Below are 19350 nucleotides of genomic sequence, written 5' to 3'. Positions count from 1 at the left end.
CCACTACTGGGCATGCCCAAAATATGTGCAACATCCCTGCGTCTACCGCCTTGCACCTGGGGCACACCTTCTCCCCCGCACCTGGAAACCTAGAGACTGTCTGTGGCATAATGTATGCCCTATGCATCTTCAACAGTGGTATTAGCTGCAGACTCAAGTTCCTGGACACTTTCTTGTGGTATCTCAGTACCGCCGCCCATTATATGTCAGTGAAGGGTCCTCCCAAGTCTCCCTCCTATTTGCCCTTTATTGCCAAGATGGATGGGGGCCAATTAGTCAACAGAAACTCGTATATCCGTGATATTGCATGCCCTCCCTCCGATATGTCATACAGGGTGTCCACTATGGACTGCATCTCCGGTAGTTTGCTGTACGCAGACCACCTACGTATAACCTTCCTTTTCATTACTCTGTGTAGTAAATATATGTAATCCTGTCTGATCCGTCAGCACTGCAAAAGGTATAAAGGATGTATCTTGCAGTAAATCCCCTATTGTGGCCACCCTGCGTGGTTCCCAGTGCGCTCGTATACCCAGCCTAATTTGTGCCGTGGGTGCTGCCACCGCGACCAGGGGGATCTGTACCAAGGTTGGGTCTGTGAGCCCTATCACTGCGAGTGCCCTCTCCCACATTTTCACCCCCAAGGACACTAAGTGCAACTAGTGCCCTCCACAGTGTTTCCCTATCCATATTAATTCCTTTAAGTACTAGCGTGCCCCGATGGGTTGCAACATACGTGTGCCCGATGTAGGGTCATCTGATAACCAATCCAGCACAAATTGCAGCTGCCCAGCTATGTAATATAGTCCAATGTTTGGAACCCCAATGCTGCCTGCCTCAAATGTCCTATGCAGTGTTGACAGCACTATCCTATTCCTCCCGTTTAGCAACAGAAACTCTCTACAAATGCTGTCCAAGGTCTTCAAAAATGGTTTTGGTATGTAGAACGGGACATTAACAAAGAAGTGTAGGAATCTAGGGAGTACCACCATTTTCAACAGGGCCGCCCTTCCCATCATTGACAGTGTCTGCTTAGCCCAGAACTACATTGAGCTTCTAATAACCCCATAGGGCTTTCAGCGTGTTGTGTATGTGCTCTTTCGCTGGCTCGTGGTATACGCTGACCCCCAGGTATCTAAATTTAGACGTTTCCCACCATAGGGCTAGAACATGCGGCACCTTCAGTTCTCTCCCAACAGGTTCGCATACAGCGACAATGCCTCCAATAACAGCTCTAGGTTGTCTTTGGGGTTCTGGATGTATAACAACGTATCGTCCGCATAGAATGATATCAAATGCCTAGGCCCATTTTTCTCCATACTAGCCTCCATGTATTCCTCCCTGAGATACTGTGCTATAGGTTCCATGGCGAGGATGTAATGCAGCGGGGACAGTGGACAGCCTTGTCTTGTACCTTTTCGCATGCAGCAAAAATGCTCCTACCCGTTTTCACCAGTGCCTTTGGTCTCGTGTATACTAGTTGAACCCACTTAATATATGTTTGCCCAAACTCAAACCTACAGAGGGTTGCAAAAAGCCAGTCCCATCATATTGAGTTGAACGCCTTCACCGTGTCTAGCGTGGCTATGGCACCCGGGGTCTCCCAGGATGCTGTGCCGTCTATCACGTGATGTAACCTCAGCAGATTCCAGGCCATGCTTTGGCCTTGGACATACCCCGTTTGATCCGGGTGCATTAGGGCGTTTATCACCCGCTTCAACTTATTTGCTAGCATGGCCGTCAATATCTTGTTATCCTGAGCATTAAGAGGGGCCTATATGAGCTACATTCCGTTGGGGATTTATGAGGTTTGAGAAGAGGTATAATAATGGATTCCTTCATACTCAGGGGGAGGATGCCTACCTCCTAAGAATCTATGAAAGTGCTGAGCAGGTGTGGGGCAAGCTCTGTTGCATATGCCTTATAGATTTCACTAGGCAGTCCGTCCGATCAAGGGGTCTTCCCTGTTGGCAAGGCTGTAATCGTGCTTTGTATGTCTTCCAGGGTAATAGGCTCCTGGAGCCCATCTCTTGCTTCCTTGCTCAGCCTGGGGAGTGCTGTCTCTCCTAGCACCTCTTCCAGGTGTGCCCCCGAAATCGTGGGCCCTTCCTGATAGAGATTTTTGTAGAACTCCTGGAAAGCCTCATTCGGCTGGTTGGGTGTGGCACACTACCCCTAGTCTTGTGCGTATCAAGTGGATAGGACCCTGTTTCTCCTCCCTTTTATACAGCCATGCTAGCAGTCGGCATAGTTTGTCCCCTTCTTTATGCTTCCTCTCTATATTTTGCATAGTTGTGTTTGCCCAGTCTTTCCCAACACTCCATGCATTTCTGTTTTAGCTCCGTAACCCCCCGGTATAGCCCGGAAGCCTCCCCTGGGACTGCTCCAACCTCCTCAGCCTTTCTTCCGTAGCAGCCAGTTCCTTCCTGATGGATGCCTGGACACTGCATGACCCCCGCCACTGCTGCTCCCCTGATCGCCACCTTTAACGCCTCCCAAAAGGTTCCCGCGGTAGACACACGCCCTACATTGTGAGTGACATAGTCTTCAATGCTGTCTTTATTTTTTTAACAACTTTATTTATTACTGACATACGCAATACATGTACATTACACATGATGTAGAATACACATTATTTTTAAGTCCGGGGGGGGGGGCAGCTCGTCTAGTGAGTATCAGTTTGGGTTTTGGAGCAGGGATGGGCTATTTCTTCTTTTTCAGAGTTGGTTGCATTGTTTATCACGGGAATGTTCTAATCGGTTCTGACTCCGAATTGGATAATTCATTGTCAGATGAGTCTGGAGTTGGTCTCAAGTATTCCTGCAGGGGGGCCAATATGTCCTTTGGTCGGCAGGCGGCCGTGATGTTTCTGACATATGTCTCCTCCATCTCCTGTACGTATACAAGGTCCTTCAGCCAAGCTCGTCGAGTGGGGCGTATTCTAGATTTCCAGGCTCTTAGGATATTCCTCTTGGCGACCATTCCCGCCACCGCAAAAAGCTGCTGTGTTTTGATTGGGACCTTCCCTATGTCTCCCAATAGGTACTTCAGAGGGGTGGCTGGGATATGTAGGTCGATATCACTCACGGTTTCGGCCACCTCGGTCCAAAACAGTTTGATCGGAGGGCAGTCCCAGTACATGTGAAACGAGTCTGCTGCTAGAGTCCGACATTTGGGACATTCTGGATTCGTTGAGGGGTCAATTTTATCTATTTTGTGTAATATGTAAGTGATTCAGTATCTTAAATTGAATCAGTCTAAAGTTTGCGCATATTGAAACAGATTTAGTGTATTGGCAGTATCTTGCACATTGGGCTTCTTCTATGGGGGCACCCAGGTCTTTTTCCCATTTGGCTTTCATCATGTTTTAATAAGGGGTGCGTCGTTCGGCGGCTTTGTATAGGGTGGAGATGCCTCCTTTGAAGCCTTCTGGTGTCATAATTTCAGTTAGGAATGGGTGTTAGTGGAGGGATTTCCGGGAAGGAGGGCTACTTTTTTTTACATGCTGCCTTAAACCTGTGGTATTGTATTGATGTTGTTAGCCCAGCTCCTACTTTTGCTTGAACTATTTCCAGGGATGCAAACTTCCCTTCCGGGTGTAGGTCTCCCACTCGCATTTTTTTCCTGGGATCCCACCTCTTCTTTAGGGCTGTGTCTAAGGTAGGCTCTTGATCTGGGTAATGCCATAACGGGGCATGGGACCAGAATGGGTTCTGGCATCCTACCTTGTCAAATATTCAGGACCAGGCTTGTACAGTGGAGCCTACCGGATCCAGTTCTCCCCTGTCTCTTGTAGCTTTGGCAAATGGCATTTCCCTGAGGTTTAGTGGGGCAGTCGAAAAACCTCTCAGCTAGTATGTGTGCGCATGGTTCTGCCATTGCTGCCCAGTACTTTGCTGCAAAGTGTGCTTGGGCTGTCTGATAGTACATTAGAAAATCTGGCGCAGCTAGCCCACCCGTTTCATACCTTTCACACATCTTGGGCCATTGGATTTGTGCTGTTATCCAGCCCCATACAAAATTTGTTGCCATTCTCTGCAATTTTTTAAAGAACGATTTGCCAGGCCATATCGGGATATTGCAAAATAAATACAGTAATTTTGGTATGATCACCATTTTCAGCAGCGCTATACGCCGTATAGTGATATCAGGAGTTTGTCCCATATCCTGAATTTGTGTTCGAGGAGTTCCAGGTAGGGGTCAGAGTTATTTGCCATTAAGGTCAGTTTGTCTGTGGATAGTATGATTCCCAAGTATCGGGCTAAGGTGGGTGACCATTTGAGTTGTGTAGTGGCCGGGGATTGCACTGTGGAGGGTGTAAGAGGGATAATCTCGGATTTTGCTTGGTTTATCCGATACCCTGAGTACTTGGCGAAAGTCTGAATTTCCCGCATCACTGGTGGAAGGTTAATTTCCGGGGTTTCTGAGGTATAACAGTGTCATCTGCATACAGTGAAACTAATTGGGGGGGGGGGGGTCTCCTAATACGAATTCCCTTCCATGCGTGTTCATGTCTTAATTTAGCTGCCATGCCCTCTATGGTGAGTGCAAAAAATGAGGGGGGATAGCGGGCATCCCTGCCTAGTGCCTCTTTCAAGCATAAAGCTTGCCGATAGGGAGTTGTTTGTCCTGACACCTGCCCTTGGATCGGTGTATAGGACTCTAATTTATCTGGTGAGTACCGGGCCAAACCCCATTTTACTCAGAACCGCATACATGTACCTCCAAGACACAGTCAAATGCTTTTTCAGCAACCAACGTGACCACTACGGTCTGGGCTCTCGGGTCCATTTGTGAGGCAATTGAGAAGAACAACCTCCTGAGGTTCAGTGCGGTAGATTGGGTGGGAATGAATCCTGATTGGTCGGGGTGGACTCATTTATTCATGTATTTTATTAGGCGGTTAGCACTTAACTTAGCGTATACTTTAGCGTCCGAGTTGATTAATGATAGCGGTCGGTAGGACGCGGAATCTTGAGGTAGTTTATGCGGCTAAGAAGGACAGTGATTATCGCTTCTCTCATAGTGTTTGGCAAGGACCCTTTTGTCGGTGCCTCTTCCCATACTTCCAGTAACTTCGGGACGAGCTGTTTTGAAAGTTTTGTACAGATCTATTGGGATACTGTCGGAACCTGGGGTCTTGCCTGCTTGTAGGTCCTTGATGGCTTTCTCCATCTCTTCGGTGGAAAAGGGGAGATCGAGGTCAGCTTTATCTGTTTTGTCCAATATAGGCAGGGGGGAATGAGTGCATGTATTCATGTAGTTACTCTGGGGATTCTGTGTCTGTGTTGGCATAGAGTTTATTGTAGAGGTTCCGGAATATGTCGTTTATATCCTCCGGCTTAGTTCGTACTGCCCAGTCTGTACCAATTATTCTGGTTATGTGTCTCATCTCTTGTTCCGCTTTAACAAGGTTGGCCTTAGTCCGGCTACCTTTGTTCCCTTCACCGTATTTCCTTGCTCTCACAGGTTGCGTCACATAAAATAGTCCGCGTTCGGCTAGCGTCCTGAAGTTTGTAAGTTGCTCAGATATTTTTTGAAGATGGATTTCTCTGTTGCTCAGTACTTGTGCTGCTTCTAGTTCCTTCAACGTGTGTTCAGTGTTATCTAGTTCTTCTCTTATTTCTTTCAATGTTCCATATGTCCGTGACATCAACAGACCCTGCAGCCATACTTTGAAGGTTTCCCAGATCGTTGTGTTAGATCTAACAGAGCCGGCATTCCACTTGAAGAAGTCTACTATATCTGTCCTGAGCGTTTCTATCATAGTGTCGTCTTTAAGCAGAGCTGGAAGCATTCTCCAAGTACGGGGAGTGGATTCTGAATTATGCAGGATCAGTTCGAGAAGGACCAGGGAGTGGTTGGACATTGTCCACGGGAGAATCTTGCAATCATTAGCATCTGTGATAAGATTCAGTGAACACAGTCAATAGTCTATGCGTGAACATGAACCATGTACGCTTGAGTAGAAGGTGTATTCCCTCTCCTGTGGGTGTAGTTCTCTCCATACGTCTGCTAAGGGGAGCGTGGTCATGGCTTGGAGTATGGTCACAGCAGCTTTGGATTGATTTCTGCTGCCACCTGAAGTTTGGTCCAGTCTCGGGTCACGGATTGCCGCATCATATCACGTTGGCCTGGCCAACCAGCGATATCAGCTCCAGGATTTTCAGGTAGAAACTCGGGGTGTCGATGTTAGGAGCATGGGTGTTTATTATGATTGTTTCCACATTGTATAGTGTAGCCCATATGGTCACGTAGCGACATTCCTCGTCTATTTCGGTTTTGGCTATCTGGAAATGTATGCGCTTGTGTATCACAGTAAGCGCGTCCCTTGCTTGGGTCGAGTAGTTAGTGGCAACTTTCATGGGGCCCCAGGTCTGGGCAAATGTGTCCGTGGTTTTCCTGGTGGCGTGAGTCTCTTGCAGGAGCAGAATGATTACTTTGTGCCTATTGGCATAGCTTATGAGTTTTCTCCCTTTGATCGGATGTGCCAGTCCTCTGTTAAGAGTTTAATCCCCTGTTTCTTTGTTACAGAGGACATTGGTAGTGAGTTGTCTCTTAGGTTCTGGTGGCCTTCCCCTGGCATGGTTTGGTGTATTCCTTGCATCTGTCCGTTTTTTCTTCTTTTTTAACAACTTTCCCTTTCTCAGACTGTGCCTGTAGTTAGGTCATTGGTTCGGATGTCTTCTGTAGAGTCCGTTGTTTATGCTTCTTCGGTTCACAACGGGGCAACAGGCCCTTACTCCCTCCTTACCCGCACCTTCCCATCTCCCTCCCTCACCATCCTCCCAACTGGACAGTGTAGTGGCGGGTGGCCCTGTGAGCGCGTCACTTTCCTATGACAGACAGACAAACCGCCCCAGGGGGAGCTGCACCTTTTTATGGTAGAACAGAGCCTACATTTAACTTTGGTATCTCTTCGGGTTCTCATCTTCCTTCAAGTGATGGAGCCGGTGGGTTGCTTGTTTTTATCTGGTGGCAGTGGGATATTTCGTTCAATGTAGCCCATAGCCTCTTCAGGAGTGTCAAAAAATTGTGACTTGCCAGCAAGCTGCAGGCGGAGTCTGGCCGGGAATAACATGGCATATGGTATGGCACGGGCTCTAAGCGCCCTCTTTACCTGGGCGAATGATCGACGGGCTAGTTGCACTCCACTGAAAAAAATCAGGGTATATAAGTATCCTGGCGGAGTCATAAGATAGGGTCCCTTTCTCTATAGACATCCTCAGAATCAGGTCTCTGCAATTGAGGAAGCTAGCTATTACAGTTTGAGGTGGAGCCCCTGGTTTGTGGGGGGGGCAAGGGACCTGTGGGCTCTGTCAATCAGGAATTGCTGAGAGAATTGTGCATTAGGGAGGATGGTACGGATTACTTCTTCCAGAAAAACTTCCATCGGGACATTAAGGGGTTTCTCTGCCAGACCGACCACCGTGATGTTATTTCGGCATGATCTGTATTCTAAGTCCTCGCATTTCATCTGGACCGTCTTCAGATTCTTCCTGATGTCTTCTTTGTCTTTGCCATGCTGAGCGGAGATGTCTTCTAGTTCCCCTATCCTGGTTTCTGCCTCCAGTACCCTGGTGTTTACCTGCTGTAGATCAGATTTAATAGAGGATATGGTGCTGCCTATGTCTTCTAGTCTCCTATTAACTGCTGCAAATCCGGCTTGGAGGGCCGTCATGTAGGGATCCGAGATGTTCTGATTGGGAGGTTGATCATTGGTGGTCGTCAGTTGAGGTGTTTCGTCCACCCGTGACTCCATATTTGCATTTGTGAAGGCATCCATGGGGCCCTTTCTGCCGCTCTTATTGCCCCTGGGTATTTCTCTGTGGACAAGGCAAAGTATCTGATGTGCCCTTCTCATCCCTGAGTTGGTAGTGGAGTTGGGCACAGTTGGCTTCGTACTTCACTGTTCTGCCGGTCGGATCAGATCAAGTTACAAATCCAGCAGGAGACACAAAGTGTGGGGCACCTGGGGGAACTCTGGGTGGAGTCCGCTTTGGTTTAAGTTTATTTGGTCGTCCCTGGGATCCCAGGGGACATATCCTCCCCACACACTAATGCGCCGGTTCCCTCACTGGGCTCTCACGGTGGGTATGTCAAGGGAGTAGCAGAATGATGGCTCAGTCGTCTTGGGTCTTGTGTTTGCACTCTGCGTGGCAGCAGTAGCTTTCAGTGACAGAGCTTAGGTGGCATTTCCCCACCTGAGCCCAGTTATTCAGGGCACAAATTGCCGCCCTGTGCGTAGACACCTTCAATCTATGTCAGGGAGCATATTCAGGACTGTATGATGAAGTCCGTATTTAGTAATTAAATTGGATGGCTATATTAGATGCAGGCAGCAGTCAGGTGTGGCTCAGTACGCTGTGGCGGCCGGGTGCCAGAGGTAATGTTGGTTATGCAGAGGGTCCTCATCCATCCTAGCCGAGCTTGCTCCCCTCTCCGTTTCAGCAGCTTTCGTTCGCCACCACTGACCCAGCAACCAGCCGCCCCCGTGCTGCGCGCAAGCTAGTCTGCCGTGTCTGTCTCCTGCCCTACGCTCGGGCCAGGGGTGGGCCCCGTCACACATACCTTGTAGTGAGGCGATTGCCTCATTCGCGGGGTGCCCCTCGACCTGGCCGCCCGTGCCGATCGCACACAGCGCACACAGCAGGTGCCGGGGAGGGGGGCCTGCATGTTCACAGCGGCCAGTGGAGTATGCCGGATCTCTGTTGCCTGCCGCCTCTCGCACACCAATTCCTTGCAGCTTCTCTCCAGCTCACCGCTTCTACGGTCAGAGTGTGTGGGCAGGCGGGGACGATCAGCCAGCACAGAGCCCAGGTTTTGCAGTGCCTCTGGTGGGGGATGGAATCTGCAGCCTGTGTTTGCGCCACCCGGCGTGCAGGGCCGGTCAGTGAATGCTATATATTTCAGATGTTTTAGGCTCAGTGGGGGACACAGCAACAGTCCCAGATGCACGAAAGTGTCCTCTACCCAAATCTGGGTATAATTTGCTGACAGCAGGTCTCATTCCGCAGGATGGGATCAGAAGGATTTTGGTATACGGCGCAGCTACACAGTTAGGCAGCCATGTTCGTCGGCGTGCCACAGCCCACCCCACCCCCTCCTCCTCTGCAATGCTGTCTTTTAAACAATCTCTGTATGGGAGATCCTTCAGGGACTCACTTCTGAGTCTCCACGTCGGTATTGGTGCTCTTGGGGGCACATATAGCCACTGTAAGCTAAGTGGGGCGTGATCAGAAAGGACCCTTCCTTTGTATTGTGCACTCATAATGTGGTGTGCCAGCTCCCGTCCCACAAAGAAAGTAATTTTGTGTATGCACTGTGTGCGGCGCAGAATAATGCGAATAGTGTTTAGTGTCCGGTGGAGTACTCTCCAAGCATCCACTAGAGCAAATGAATCTAAGAGTGTCTGTAATGTTCTGGCTGGCGGGGCCGGAATAAAGTATTTGGAGTCAGATCTATCTAAAGACGGATACAGCGTACAATCGAAATCCCCCCCATACAATGTTTCTGTCCCTATATGAGCCAAGCCGGTGGTACAATGTACAGAAGAATGTAGCGGTATTGTGATTGGGGGCATACGTGTTAACCAAGCAAACATCCACCTGTTCAAGGAGGCCCTGCACCATCACCATCCTGCCCTCGCTATCAGTTTTAACCTGGGTGGCCTCAAAGGGCACCGAAGGCGCTATCCAAATCAGGACCCCTCTGGCGTATGCTGAATACGGGGAAGCAAAAACACGCCCCTTCATTTATTCGCCAACAATGTCTGCTTTTCAGCTGTGAGATGAGTTTCCTGCAACAGGGCAATATCCACAATACATCTCCTTAGGTATGCAAAAACCCTATTTCTTTTAACAAAAGCATTTAGACCCCGTACATTCCAGTTAAGCATATTTATATTCAAAGCCATAAGCATGTGTCCTTGTTCTCATTTTGCGGAGATCCAGACAAAATTACAGTCCGACTGTTCCCCAATGTGCTACCTAAAGGCAAAACCCTATCCCCTCTAACCTCCCCTCCCCGACCCACCACAATCAACATTAACAGCCCAGCAACCATGTCCATGCTCGGGCTTAACTGCTTCTCCCACTTGCCCCCTGTAGGCCTACCTGAGGCTAGTGCACAGCGGGTGGGCACAAAAACAAGTGCCCCAAATAAAAGGAACCCGGAAGGCTTGGCTATCTCTGCCATAGGTCTGGTCTCGCTCCTGCGATGTAAAGCGTTGGTCATTGGATTCCCGCTATTTGGTTGTAGTATCCTTTCTTAGTAAAGCACAAGTTCTATGTGCCTCCTCTAAATAGGGACCCTCGCCTCCACAAGGGCCCCATTTCACGTGGTGCCCATCAGTCTTTAGAAGATACAATGCCAACAAGCAGAGCCCCTAGTCCCTCCGGTCGGTCCCCTGCCCAGTCCAAACCTCTGCTACTTCGAGCCTCCCTTGTGCTTCTCCCGATCTTCCACTCCATCCTCTTCTCCGGGCCTATGTTTGCTCTGTCCATCAAAGCCTGCGGCTCCTCCGGGAGGTCAAAGAACAGTGCCCTGTTCTTGTATATAATTTTTAGATGGGCAGGGTAGATCAGCATATATTTCAGACCCGCTGCCCAGAGTCTAGCCTTAGCTGCAAAGAATTGTGCTCTGTTCTTTTGCACCTGGAAGGTGTAGTTAGGATAGATTGCCAGGTCTGCCAATGCTCTCTTCAGTACCCCACATTGTCTGGAAAAGGCTAATATTCGTTCCCGGTCTTTATAGTTCAGGATGTTTGCTATTATTGGCCTGGTGCGGTGCCGCATGGGGAGGGCGTCTGGTCAGTGCTCTGTGGGCCCTTTCGATCGTGAAGCCCTGCGTAAGAATCCTGGGCCCGATTTCCTGAAGTAGCATGTTCTCAACTTAAGTTGTAGGGTCCATGCCCTCCTCCCCTTCCGGCAGTCCTACTATGCGGATGTTGTTCCTTCATGCCTGTCCTTCCACCTCCTCGACCCTGCTTTCCAGTAAGCCAATATTCTGCTGCAAGACATGGATGTTATCATGCATCTCCCGGATCTCCCCCGTATGCACCTTTACTTGTGTTTCCACCATAGTGGTACGCTCCGACAGGCTACGCACATCCTGGCGCAGCAACTCAACGTCTATCTGTACTGCCGCAATCTGTGTTCCAAGTGTGGCCTTCATATCTGCTATGGTTTGCAACAGCTGGTTATGTAGTTCCAAGGACTCACCCACATTTGCTTGAGTCTGGTCCATGTTGCCCCCAGGAGGCTGCTGAGCGGCCCTGGCGTAATTGTCTAATGTCGACTGGCCTGCTTTAGTTTTGGCCAATTTGGGAAGCATCCGGACTGCCGGCGTCTCCAGTGGCAGGCCGCAACTATTGTTAGCCCAGGGCTCCCTTCAAGGCTACAGATGCAGACCCGCAACAGCCACTGCTGAAGCACTCAGCTCGCGCCAGCTTCACAGTGGGATCCTAACACCAGTGCCGCAATCCAAGACCAGAGGAGGAAGGGGGGCTGTTGCACTTGCCCACTCTCCTCTCCTGTTCCGTTGTCCCCTATGTGTCCAGTGGTCTCCTGCTCCTTATACCTTAGACTCACCCCCAGTTGGCCCCCATGCATCCCAGCCTATAGGTTGCAGCAACTGGGACTGATGGGCACAAACTGTCCAGGGTAAGGTAAACCCCTATGCTCCTCTGTCTCCTGAGGCTGAATCAATTTCGGGGGTGCTCAAATTCTGGTACTCCTTGCCAAAGCCTCTCCCCCAGTGCTTCTCAATTGCAGGGGCTAGCCGTGGACAGCCTGTCGATGCTTTAATCCAGCTCCTATGGGAGCACGAGGGCCCCGAGGCTCTTCACTAAATTCACTGCTCAGCCCAGATTCGTTACTTGCAGCCCGCTGGTTTCCTGCCCTCCTGCCGGGTGCCTGATGTGTTGAGGGGGGGGGGGTGCCTCCCAGCCTTCTGGCTGCTCCTCCGTGTGCCGTGGGACCCGGAGAGAGCTATGTGCAAGAGTCACTGCCCGCCCGGGCTCGCGAGTGTGTGCCCCCACTCTTCCGGGTCCTTCAGAATGTATTGCTGATATGGCACCTGGTGCTCAAGGGCACAGGGGCTAGGCGGAGCCCTGTCCCCAACTCCTCTGTGGCCTGCGAGGCACGGAGCGAGTCGCAGATGAATTTCGCCACCATCCCTGGCTCCTCCCTGTGTGTCCCCACTCTCCCAGCGCGGTCAATATAGTTAAGATAGTTCGGGGGGGATGGGGCTGAGCGCTGCACTTGCCTTAGATTTGCTTGCATGGCCAGGCTTCTCCTGCTGTCCTCTCACTCCGCAGCAGGGGTCTCGTGGTGCCTTGCATCTTTGGCGCTCTCTCCTTTCACCCGGTCTCCACACAGCTGTCTCATCGTCTCTGACCCTCAGTGCAACTCCAGACCTCTTCTGGACACCAAGTCTCAGTCGGCTCGCAGCCACCCCAGTCACTCCACAGCCGCCATCTTCGTTCGGGTCTCTATTAGCGAGTTCTCCCCTTTGAGCCCCGCGCCACACGAACCGCCCAGGCTCGGCTCTCTCTCGATCATATGTGTGTTGCCGCTGTGTTCCGCTGCTGGATCTTAGCTTTTTAGGCATTGGTGCCACCTATTAACATGCTATATTAACGGATGATTAAGGATCCAGCGGGAGCAGACAATGGAGCCAACCTACTCCATGGCTGCAATCCATGCCAGAGCTGCTCTTCTTCTTATCAAGCTCCTCATCAGTAGAGGAGTGGAAGAGATCACCCCCCCTCAAACAGAAGGTCAAGGATTCTATCCTGCACATCCAGGTTGAACCTGGTAGCTTTCAGCCAGGGCGTGCACTTCATGTCTGTTGCCAGACAGATTGCTCTGTTAGCCGTGTCGATGTGGCCTATCGAAGCTTCCATAATGTCCCGAGCCACAGGTTTTGCCTCAGCTAGGCCCGCTTTAAATGAGGGCTTGCTTGTCCTTAGGGATGTCACGCAGAAAGTCTTAGATTTCCCTCCACAGGCGTTGCTTAGCCGCAGCGTGGATGGCATCTGCATTAGACCTGCATTTGAGTAGACCTGCTTGCAATGTGATTTGAGAGCCTTTTCTTCCTTGTTCATGAGGGCTGCTGTGGCAGTACTAGATGAGGAAGCCTGGGGCTTGGCATACATGGATGCTGCAGCGATAACGGATGATAGAGGCTGCGGGTGCGTAGAGAGCCCTCTGCTTGTCTGAACCTAGCATCCAGCTTTTCATTGATGTGTTGCGTGGAGTGGGGCTTGAGCCAGCCCTTTTTTGGCCAAAGCCTCCACATCCTTCTGTAGGGGGATGTCAGAACTTGCATCCGCCCTGATGCTCAGGGCCTTCGTCAGAACTCTTGCTTCGGGAAGCTCCTGCTTCTGGGACTGGGGGATGCCCAGGTATTCTGACAGGCTGGCAATCCTGTCATGGAAGGCTTTTGTTGAGGAGAGAGTGTCCTGCTCCTCTTCATCTGTGTCCTGCTGGCTCATCCGTGGTGGGGGTTTACACCTGCATCGGGGCTGCTGGAGCCTCGGGAATGGGCTGCTGCAGAAGTGGAGCTGGAGGAGGGGCCATGGGCTGTGTCGTCGTGGATTGCACCAGTGAAGCCAGGGGAAACATGTCCGTAATAATGCCCCTGAGAATTGAGCCCATTTGTGTGGACTGCATGAGGGTCATGAATTTATCAAAAAACTGTCCTCATGTGGGGGCCAATATGCCAGCTGCCTTCCCAGCCCTTGTCCGTTCATGGGGTTGCTGTACCTGGAACCTGAGATGTTGGGGTACGACGTGGACCAGGTGACGGGTGTCAGTGGTACACAGTCTGTCCTAGGACAGGCTACCCTGCTTACCCGCCTGGGCCAGATTGGTATCGCGGGTCAAGTGTTGGCTTGGTTCTCCTTTTTCTTGTCTGATAGATCTCAATCTCTTTCTCTTCCCCCGTTCACATCTAATTCTTGTCACCTCAGTTGGGGTGTCCCACAGGTTCCGCTTTGTCCCCATTCTTTTCAACATTTACATCTTTTTGCTGTTGCGTCTCATCCACTTCTTCAGCGTCAGTTGCTATTCTTATGCCGACGACACCCAGATTCTGATTCGTCATGATCTTGGTCAGTCTGAGGTGTCGGCGTGCCTGCATAAGTGCCTGACGGCCGTGGCGGAGTGGATGGGCCACAATTGGTTGAAACTGAATGGGGACAAAACAGAGGTTTTGGTGGTGGGTTCTACCCCTGACCCTTCACTCTGGATCGCCTCATTTGGGCCTTTTTTGGGGTTGCTCCAGGTGCCTGCGGCCAAGGTGAAAAATCTTGGGGTAATCATGTCGGCCAATCTGTCCATGGCCGCCCAAGTATCGGCTGTGTGTCAGACTGGCCATTTCCCGCTGAAAATCTTAAGAAAGGTACTCCATCCTATACCAGTATCTCTGTGTCCTCCGGTGGTGGCTGCTATGATACTAAGTCAGCTGGACTACTGTAATTCTCTTTACCTTGCTCAGCCCAAGGGCCTGGTCTGTTGACTTCAACGTCTTCAAAGTCTGGCAGCCCGGGTGGCTATTGGGACACCTTATGGGGCTCATAATTCCCCTGTTTTGCGCTCCCTTCACTAGCTCCCTTTATCTCAGCGTATACAATTCTTGGCGCTGTGTAATGTTCACTGGGCTCTGCATGACCAGGGAGCAGAGTATCTCTGAGCTAAGTTTGTACGTTATATCCCCACTCGTTCCTTGCGTTCAGCTGCAGCTGCTGTTGTGTGCCTTCTTTTAGTCTTGCTCGGGTGGGCAGTCATCCGTTCTCCATTGCTGCATCTCTGCTATGAAATGGCCTCCTATTGCCAATGAAAATGATGTCTAATCACTTGGCTTTTAGGAAAGCCTTAAAAACCCATCTATTCTGACTCTGAAGCGATTATGGCCTGCTTGTTTTGTCTTGTTTCTAGTTACTTGCCTCTCCAGCGCCATGATGCCCTTGGGCAGCCATGCGCTATACAAGTGACTTCAACATAACTTAAAATAGGAGCAAAACTTCTCCTTTGTTGATCGCTGTGCTGATGGGCTGACGGGCCTCCGTGCCTGCCTGAGAGGCTTTCCACCTTTGCCGATTGGGAGTGGTGGCCTTTTTGTCTCGAGCCACTGCCATTTTGTCCGTGCTTTGAGCACGTGGACCTGTAGCCGGCGGTTGCTGGTCTCGGCCTGCGTGCCCAACTGTACCGGCTCTGCAACGCCCTGCACCTCAGGTAATACACCCACTAGGCTATGTGCACTCGGCATCCCGGCCGGTAGTACTGGCCCTGGTATCAAGGACGGGTGCTGGTGGTAGTAGAGCTGACAGGCCCCTCGGCTGCGGGACCGGTAGGGCCCTTGGATACCTCAGCCGCGAGGCCGGTAGCTTTGTGAGCTTCAGTGCTCCCTGAGCCGGGGCGAGGGCCAGACTGACCCGCCTGCCAGAGCGCTTCCCCGGGAAGCAGTCACCTTTGCGAGGTGCTTTGGAAAATAACATTAAGGGAGCCCTGCGCGCCAGTAAATAGGGGAAATGTTTTTTTTTTCCTGGTGGAAAAAAGTTTCTGTTCCCATGCTTCGCGAGTGACACCCATACAGGATGGTGGTAAGGGGACAGGACGTAGGTGTATGATTGGCGTTTGTAGTGCCGCACTACGGTTTGTCTGGCGTTGTATCCTCTCCTTCGACCTCATTGAGGGATACTTGACTGAAGTAACGTCTGTGTCAGAAACTGCCCTGCCCACCTCCGCGCCTGCCGGTAGGCTCAGATCACAAAATCCGGGTCAGTTGGATCAACGCCGGTGTCAGTGTCCCTGCAGCTGTCAGCATGTTCAGAACACCATCTCTGTCACAATTTCCAGCTGTTTTAGGCATTTTCCCCATGGCCAGTCCGGCTCCGTCGGGACACTCATGACCTTACCTTACCTCATGACATTACACCGACATTACCTCATGATGAATGATTTAAAAAATCAATATCCATTCCCATATGACTGCTAAGACATTATGAAGTTATGCATTATATTAATAAGCAAATTAGGCCCATAACATACCTGGGTAAAAACATAAAAAATTATCGAACATCATCTCTGTACACACAAAGAAACAATGTGTACCTTTTCTATCCTTGTACCTATTGCCTTGATATCTGGAACATGGTGGAATTCTCGGATAAGATTTTGCATTCGATTTCCAAAATCTTCCAGCCACTGAGAAGAAACCTTCATTTCTGAAGAGTGCATCAACTCATTACGACCCTTTATTACCTAAGGGAACAAAAATGCAAAGGTTGACTTTTATTTAGAATTCTAGATGACAGCCAATCCGAAGCTTGGGGGGAAAACACATGATGTATCCAGGCTATGTTGAAATCTGAAGAGCTTGTATCAGAATGGCACAGTTTAAAACGGTTCTTTGAAGTTAAGTGGATTATAGCAGGTTAATAAATAGTGGATGCATTCACAATAATCTTTGGACATACCATAGAAAAGCACAGTGGTTTGCATAAAAGGTGCCTTGCTAAATTTGGTTTCCTTTACACGGTCTTAAGTGCACCATAGAACAGACATTTGTAATATTTCATGATGTGACCTGGTAATGTGGAGGAAAGTGCAGCAATTCTTTTTTTTATTTTACTTTTATTTTAGTTTGATACACCTCCCCAGTGGGCTTTAATGCCCCATAATGACCCAGAAGTCCAAGATAGTGATCACCCTAATCTCTGAGCTATACATATAATTTCCAGGCTAGAAGACCAATACAGCCCAGAGATTAACCTTCCCCAGCATGGGGTCTGGATTCACATGCTCATGAATATTCCCTGTCGTCAGACTGGGAATCCTCGGTAAAAGAAAAAAACACTTTCACTTACAAAACAGTATTTCTCCTCTAAACCACACACTGTCCTCTGGGTCATACTGCCCCCATCCGATGACAGTCCTCTCCCTAAGCCCCTCCTCTGGCAGCCATCTTCAGATTTGGTAAGCGCGTAAAATGGCAGTATGACCATGAGGGGACGGAGGGAGGGTTTGCATGTGAATCCATGCCAGACACATGCTGGAGAACAATAGTTACAGGTATGTAACAAACCTTCTCCAGCATGAGGTCTGGCATGGATTCACATGCTCATGAATAAATAATACATAGCAGTACAACATTACAAAACCAAGAGAGGTGGCAAGGCTCATCAGAAGCAATTCATTCTTACCTCTGGAACAGGCTCACCTTCAAGTGAACAGGTTGCGTAGCACTGCTTGGCCGACTCTGGACTCCTCCCTGGAATCCCTGTGGACACAGTAGAACTTCGTGAAGGTGTGCGTGGACCTCCATGTAGCAGCCCTGCAGATGTCCAGCAGAGGCACACCAGACAGGAACGCTGTCATTGCAGCGATCAATAAGGTGGAGTGGGCTCTCAAACGGCTGGGCAGTGGTCGGTTCGCCAACCGATGTCAGTGCATGATGCAGCCGCAGAGCCACCTTGAAATGGAAGCCTTGAACAAGGCCTTTCCATGGTTCACAGGACCAAATTTCACATACAGTTGAGGTCTTCCGAAAACTCTTTGTGCGTGTCACGTACAACTTCAGGGCATGAGCAACGTCCAGTGAGTGCAAAGCCCTTTCCCCCGGCGACAAATGTTTTGGGAAAAAAACAGGTAACACCAAAGGCTTGTTGAGGTGGAATTCCGACAGAACCTTCGACATGAAAGAGGGGTGCGGATGCAGCACCACCCTCGATTCGTGGAAAGTTATGTAAGGTTGCTTGCAGGATAGGGCCTGGATCTCATCTACCCCTCTGGCAGAGGTGATGGCCACAAGGAAAGCCGTTTTCCACAAGAGGAACTAGAGGGGCCTGATGCATAGGCTCAAAGGGGGGCCCCCCCATTAGCCTCGTCAGAACCACGTTGTGTTCCCACGCTGGGGCAGGAGCCTTCACCGTCGGGAGCGATCGAAAAAGTCCTTTGAGTAATTCCTTGACGAGTTGGTGGGACCAAATTGATGATCTTACTGGAGACCTGGTGTAGATGGAGATGTACCTTGATCAAGGCGTTGATGAAGGATTGCAAATCCTTCCCTGGTTAGAAGATCCGGAACCACTGGCAGCTTGACCAGAGGCGACACTGACAGGCTGAGAAGGTCCGGATACCAAATCTACCTCGGCCATGCCGGGGCAATGAGTATCATCTTGCATAGACACTGAGTGTGTTGATGACTTGTAGCAGGAAAGGGAATGGAGGAAACGCGTACAGAAACAGCTTGTGGAATCTAATGGAAAACCTCTGGCACTTGGATTTTGCCGCCGTTGCAAACAGATCTATCTGGGTCCTGTGCCATTTCACGATTAAGCTGTCCACCTGATCCTGACAAAGCTCCCACTCGTGGCAGGAGCGCAGTTCCCTGCTGAGGGAGTCTGCACTGGTGTTATTGACTCCCGTCACAGGGAGAGAGACGAGGAACATCTCCTGTCTGACGACCCAGCGCCACAAGTCCTGCGCTTATTTGGAGAGCGCCAGGGATCGAGTGTTACGCTCACCTGGTCTCCACGGGGGTGTTGCACGAAGCGGAGCGATGAACGTCTGCGCACATCTCTTCCTGTCTCACAATCTCTCTCTCGCTTGTGCGTTTCCCTAGAATGATGAACGGAGACGTTAACTTGCTGTGTGGGTGGGCAAGAATCCCACCTCCCTCAGACCTCCAACCGCTCCCCTCTGTGCTTATGTCTCACCATGGGTGTTTTAACGATGGGATCTCCGTCCTGCGTCTGAATGCAGGGGTGCTTTAATGTTCTTAGGCACTTTCACTGGATCTAGTTCTGTCACTGATCCTGTGGCCTGGAGAGGAATCCAAACCAGCTGTGATCCCGTAAGTAAGTCTTAGTACCAATTGGTTCTTGGTAACTGTTTTTGCTTAATGTGTTCTTTTGTTGCCAATGTTTCACTATTGTCCTTATTCTTTTGCAGAAGCGGTTTTGGAGATGCCAGATGTAGGAAAAGACTCCTCACTGCGACGCTGAGCAGTATTTGTGCAGGTGAATGTTAGCGCGAGAGCGCGGCGTCGAGATGTATTTTAAAATAGTTATTTCTATTGCGCGGCTGACCTGGTGTCTCTTTTCCCTTTCTCTGCAGGTGCGGTGATGCTCCGGAGCTGCGACCGCGTGGACCGCCTTGATGGAATCCGGAGATGACTGATGCCTCCGGGTAAGTATTCGTTCTTCCCTTCTTGTGTTGTTTCTGTAGGTGCGGTGATTCTCAGGAGCGGCGGAAGAGAAGGCCGTTCAGATGGAGTTGGAAGACTGCTTCTCTCAGGTAAGAACTTAACCGCTGCTTTTCTTCTTGTCCTTCTTCCTTTTTC

At 50.3% G+C, this 19350-nt stretch overlaps 1 protein-coding gene across 1 annotated transcript in view; it reads right to left on the bottom strand.

Moving 5' to 3' along the window:
• Positions 1-19350, bottom strand: part of C7PHXorf38 (chromosome 7p CXorf38 homolog) — an 807084-nt gene that overhangs the window by 454062 nt on the left and 333672 nt on the right. Inside the window, exon 4 of the mRNA XM_069636539.1 lies at positions 16119-16268. Coding sequence (XP_069492640.1) covers positions 16119-16268 — 150 coding nt within the window. The remainder of the gene's footprint in view (positions 1-16118; positions 16269-19350) is intronic.

Source organism: Ambystoma mexicanum, chromosome 7p (assembly GCF_040938575.1).
Source record: "Ambystoma mexicanum isolate Mex_15411 chromosome 7p, UKY_AmexF1_1, whole genome shotgun sequence".
NCBI classification, from domain to species: domain Eukaryota; kingdom Metazoa; phylum Chordata; class Amphibia; order Caudata; family Ambystomatidae; genus Ambystoma; species Ambystoma mexicanum.
This window is presented reverse-complemented; position numbering and strand designations above follow the sequence as displayed.